The 5,000-nt window shown below is 43.4% G+C and overlaps 1 protein-coding gene across 1 annotated transcript in view; it reads right to left on the bottom strand.

Moving 5' to 3' along the window:
* fscn1b (fascin actin-bundling protein 1b) overlaps nt 1–5,000 on the bottom strand; it is a 16,315-nt gene that overhangs the window by 3,571 nt on the left and 7,744 nt on the right. The window contains exons 5-6 of the mRNA XM_063211187.1: nt 4,544–4,692; nt 161–320 (exon numbers count right to left, since the gene is read on the bottom strand). Coding sequence (XP_063067257.1) covers nt 161–320; nt 4,544–4,692 — 309 coding nt within the window. The remainder of the gene's footprint in view (nt 1–160; nt 321–4,543; nt 4,693–5,000) is intronic.

Genomic DNA, 5,000 nt, shown 5'->3' with positions numbered 1-5,000 from the left:
ACATTAACATTAACATACCTGTGTGTGTGTGTGTGTGTGTGTGTGTGTGTGTGTGTGTGTGTGTGTGTGTGTGTGTGTGTGTGTGTGTGTGTGTGTGTGTGTGTGTGCATGCGTGAGTGTGTGTTCGTGTGTGTGTGCATGTGTGTGTGTGTGTTCTCACTTGCTAGATGCATTGCTCTGTATCGCTCCGCTCCCCGTGACAGTCCAGTATTTCCCCTGAGCGGTTCTAAAGGCACATAGTCCTGCCTCCTCTTTACTCATCTCCAATTGAAACACTTCCTGGTCAGACTCTTCATCCTGATTGGCCGAGAGGTCCACACCTGAGAAACAGCCAACCAATTAGAGGGACAGAGCTTAGGTTATTATTATTCTTGTGCGAGCACAGGTGGTTGGTGGACTTTAAGGAGAAATTAATTTACGGGTATGCATCATCAGTTGTTGTTCGTAAATGTACTGTAGGCCTAGAGTTCGTCTGGGTCACGGGGTGTTTCGGCCCTCAACACTAAACACCCTCTCCAGAGGCTGATCAGACATGAGCTTGTGTCCCCAGGAGCAATGTGGGGTTAAATATCTTGCTCAAGGCAAAGCAAGGCAAGGCAAGTTTATTTGTATAGCGCATTTCATACACAGGCGCAACTCAATGCGCTTCACAAGATTAACAAATGCATGTTTAAAATGCATGATTAAAAAAGAACATGTAAAACATTAAGATAAAACATAAGGTAAACTGATAATAATAATAAAATAAAATAAAAAAATATAATAAACATAAAAAATAAAAAAATTAAGCTAGGGGAAAGCATCTGAGAACAGCTTTGTCTTGAGTCTAGATTTAAAGCTATCAATAGTGGGTGCATTTTTTACGTCATCTGGAAGCTGGTTCCAAAGGACACAACGCTGGGATCACTCAGGCAGAGCGGGGATCGAACATGCAACCTTCTGATTGCACCACAAACGGTTTTACCTCGCAAATGACATTATTATCAGTTAACTGTTAGTTGATGTTTATCTAATGGACCTCTTTAGGAAGGAAGAGAACCTCTTGTTCTCATCTCTCTGGCCAGAGCTCCAGTTTGGTACCCAGGCTCCGCCCTCAGAGAGATGCAACATCTTCGGCTCTGCTACACTAGCTCAGGAAAACTGTTTGTTCGGACATCTGAGTTCCCCCTGGCAGGGGAACTCCACCCACTTTGTCGGGAACCAATCAACTTTGAGCATCTCCAACGGTTCTGGGTAGAGGCGTGTTCAAGGCAGCAACGTGGTTTACAGTTTTTCTCAATTGGTTTTGTACATTTCTCACAACAGAATAATGATTCTCAAAAGTCTTTGTTCAATTGTGACTTCCTGGTGTTACCTGTGCACATGGTCAAATCAGTTTCTCATTGTTTTCGGCATATAGCAAATGCTCTCGTCCACCATGCCATGACTGTGTACAATTCTCAGTGATTTTGTACATTATCAATTGCTTTTGTCATACCACTCAAAAAGCTTTGCCACTGAATGCATGAAACTATCTCAATCTTATCTGATCAATGTAATATAAAACTGAATTTACAACATTTCCCATCCAATCTAAACAGCATTTCGCTTCAGAAAAGATCCTCAAGAGTGTACTATTCAATTGACAACATGAGAAATTGATTTGACTAGCTTGTCCATACACTATGACACAATGACTAACCATTCTGCTGGCGCTGATACGTTTATTGACACAAAAAACTTTAGCCTGATAAACCAGACTAAATGTGGATGTCTAATTTATTAGACCCGTAATTTATTAGACCCGTAACCACCCGTAGACAAAACATTTTGGCGTCCAGCGGGTGCCGTTGGTTCACCAGGCTAAAAAAACTTGGTTTTGAAAGACAAATAAGGGTTTTGAGCAAGAGACTCGGTTTTGCAGGTTATCCACCGTGTTTTGCCATTTGTTAAAGCTGTTTTGAGAATGAATATTATGTTTTGCAAATTGCGAGAGAGATTCGAGAAATGTACAAAACCAATTGAGAAAAACTGTAAGCAGAGACGTTCTGTTAGGACTAAGAAAATGTTTGGCTTTAACTTTGACTCAGCCTTTTCTACAGCAAACCACGGGATGTCAACTATGCCATTTAAGAACGTTAGTTGTTATGTTCTTGGTCAGACCAAGTCTCGAAGAGATTTGGAAGTCGATGATAATCAGGCGACCAGTTTGATACCCCAGTAGGTCTGGGTTCGAGACCCAATGGGGACACTATTCTCCTTCAGCCCACTTTGGAGCAACCATGGCCGAGTGGTTAGGGAAGTGGACTTACAGTAAAATCAGAGGGTTACAGGTTTGCATCCCACCCTTACCAGTACTCCCTACACCACCTCTATCTGAAATGCCCTTGAGCAAGGCACCTAACCCCACACTGCTCCAGGGACTGTAACTAACTGTAAGTCGCTTTGGATAAAAGTGCAAGCTAAGTGTAGTGTAATAGTGTAATGTGGTGAATATTTCCCACAGTCTACAGGAACAGCCTGATCTCCAAAAAATTCCGTGCTCCTGGACACGGATGTTAAGGGCACGAAATCCGTGTTCAGGAGCACGGATTTTGCTAAAATTCCGTGCTCCTGGACACGGAATTGTTTTCCGCGCTCCTAGACACGGAATTGTTTTCCGTGATGGGCACACGGAAGTACTTTCTATAGGCTATTACCACAGCACTGTGTAACTCTATCAGTAGAAAATACATACCAAATGCTAATCCTAAACAAAATAATGCTATAGCAATTTAAGTTGTGCCCTGACCAAAACATTCCCTAACCTTAACCTGTCATTAAAGACATATTTTTGAGAATTACCTTTTCCAGTTGGTTGCTAGGCTATAAAATTCATATAATGAATGAAAGAAAACTAGCTGTGCCCAGAACAAAACAATCCCTAACCCTAACCTGTCAGTAGGAAAAAAAAAAATTGAGAAAAAATATTTGAAATTAGAAAAATCCTGAGAAAACACAAGACTGTGGAAATATAGAGCTATGGGAGTAGCCTATAGATAGAGCACTTCTCTGTGTCCATCACGGAAAACAATTCCGTGTCCAGGAGCACGGAAAACAATTCCGTGTCCAGGAGCACGGAATTTCGGCAAAATCCGTGCTCCTGGACACGGATTTTGTGCCCTTAACATCCGTGTCCAGGAGCACAGAATTTTTGGAGATCATGTTGACAGGAAAGTCGCAGAACAAAAAACATCAATTCACATTAGAAACACACAACATCAACAATAGCTATAACACACACTCACTATACATCAACATAGGTGTAACACACACAGGCTCCACTTACACCGGCAATATCATTGTCACACAGTCTGTGGTCCATATCCCTGTGTTGCCGTGTGTGTGTTTCTTTCCTGTCCCTATTCCGCAGCCAAATATAGAAATTTAACAGGTCATCCTGCAGACGCTACAAACACACACACACACACACACACACACACACACACACACACACACACACACACACACACACACACACACACACACACACACACACACACACACACACACACAAACTCTCTCTCTCTCTCTCTCTCTCTCTCTCTCTCTCTCTCTCTCTCTCTCTCTCTCTCTCTCTCTCTCTCTCATAGCTTCATTCTGTCAACGTAGCTTGGCCTACATATGCAGTGTGTACTACACACACAAACACACACATACACCTACACACACCATCATCCATCAGATTTTTAGAATGCAGAGATCTTTCCCCAGATAGACGGACTGACGGAGAGACAGGCAGGCAGGTAGACAGACAGGCAGACAGACAGACAAACTGACAGACTGACAGACAGACAGACAGACAGACAGACAGACAGACAGACAGACAGACAGACAGACAGAAAGACAGATAAACAGACAGACAGACAGACAGACAGCTAGACATGGTAGCTGTGACCTAATGGTTAGGAATGTACTCTTCAGATCAGAGGGTTGCAGGTTCAAATGAATCCCTCCCTTCCACTCCCTACTCCACTCCATGGCTGGAAAGACCATTTTGAAACTTTTGAAGAAAAATAATATTCAAAAATAATACACAATATTTATCCCTGCATAAACACACTCACTAATGGGTCAAAGTGGTACTCAGGGGGGGTACTGCTAGTACTGTAAGTTGGTCTTTTCCACCAGCCAAGCTGACATTTCACCAGCATTTGACTGGTTGGCTGGTGTTAATAGAGCCCTGGTCACATGTAATGTGAATCTTTCAGAATGACACAATAAACGAGTGGTCTCAAATCTCAGTCCTGGCCTAGTGGTTAAGGAGATGTGGCTTTAGATCAGAGGGTTGTAGGTTCAAATCCCACCCTTACCATTTGTAGACCAACAGACAGAGAGGTGTGTGTGTGTGTGTGTGTGTGTGTGTGTGTGTGTGTGTGTGTGTGTGTGTGTGTGTGTGTGTGTGTGTGTGTGTGTGTGTGTGTGTGTGTGTGTGTGTGTGTGTGTCCTACGTTGCCTCATGGAGATGTTCTTCTCATTGCTGATCATCAGGGTGTGTGTGTGTGTGTGTGTTTGTGTGTCCTACCTTGCCTCATGGAGATATTCTTGTCATTACAGGCCATCAGGGTGACTTGAGCATGACTCCGCTCCATCACAAACAGCTCATCTTTCCCCAGGCGTGATGACTTCTTAGCGGACTTCAGAGTTCCACTGGGGCCCGAGGGGGACAGGTACCTACACACACACACACACACACACACACACACACACACACACACACACACACACACACACACACACACACACACACACACACACACACACACACACACACACACACACACACACACACACACACACACACACACACACACACACACACAGAGTTTAATCCTTTTTTGGATCTCATTATAGGGCAGCATTACAGATCCAGATAGTGCTGGAAGCAAATTTCATAGCAGTCGGTTAGGACTGATCAGAATCATAGAGTCCTATGTGTTACATTACACTGATGTAAAATAATAGGCCAAGGTCAGAATGGG

Source organism: Engraulis encrasicolus, chromosome 1 (genome assembly GCF_034702125.1).
Source record: "Engraulis encrasicolus isolate BLACKSEA-1 chromosome 1, IST_EnEncr_1.0, whole genome shotgun sequence".
NCBI lineage: Eukaryota > Metazoa > Chordata > Actinopteri > Clupeiformes > Engraulidae > Engraulis > Engraulis encrasicolus.
The sequence above is the reverse complement of the archived record's forward strand: the minus strand, read 5'-3'. Positions and strand labels throughout refer to the sequence as shown.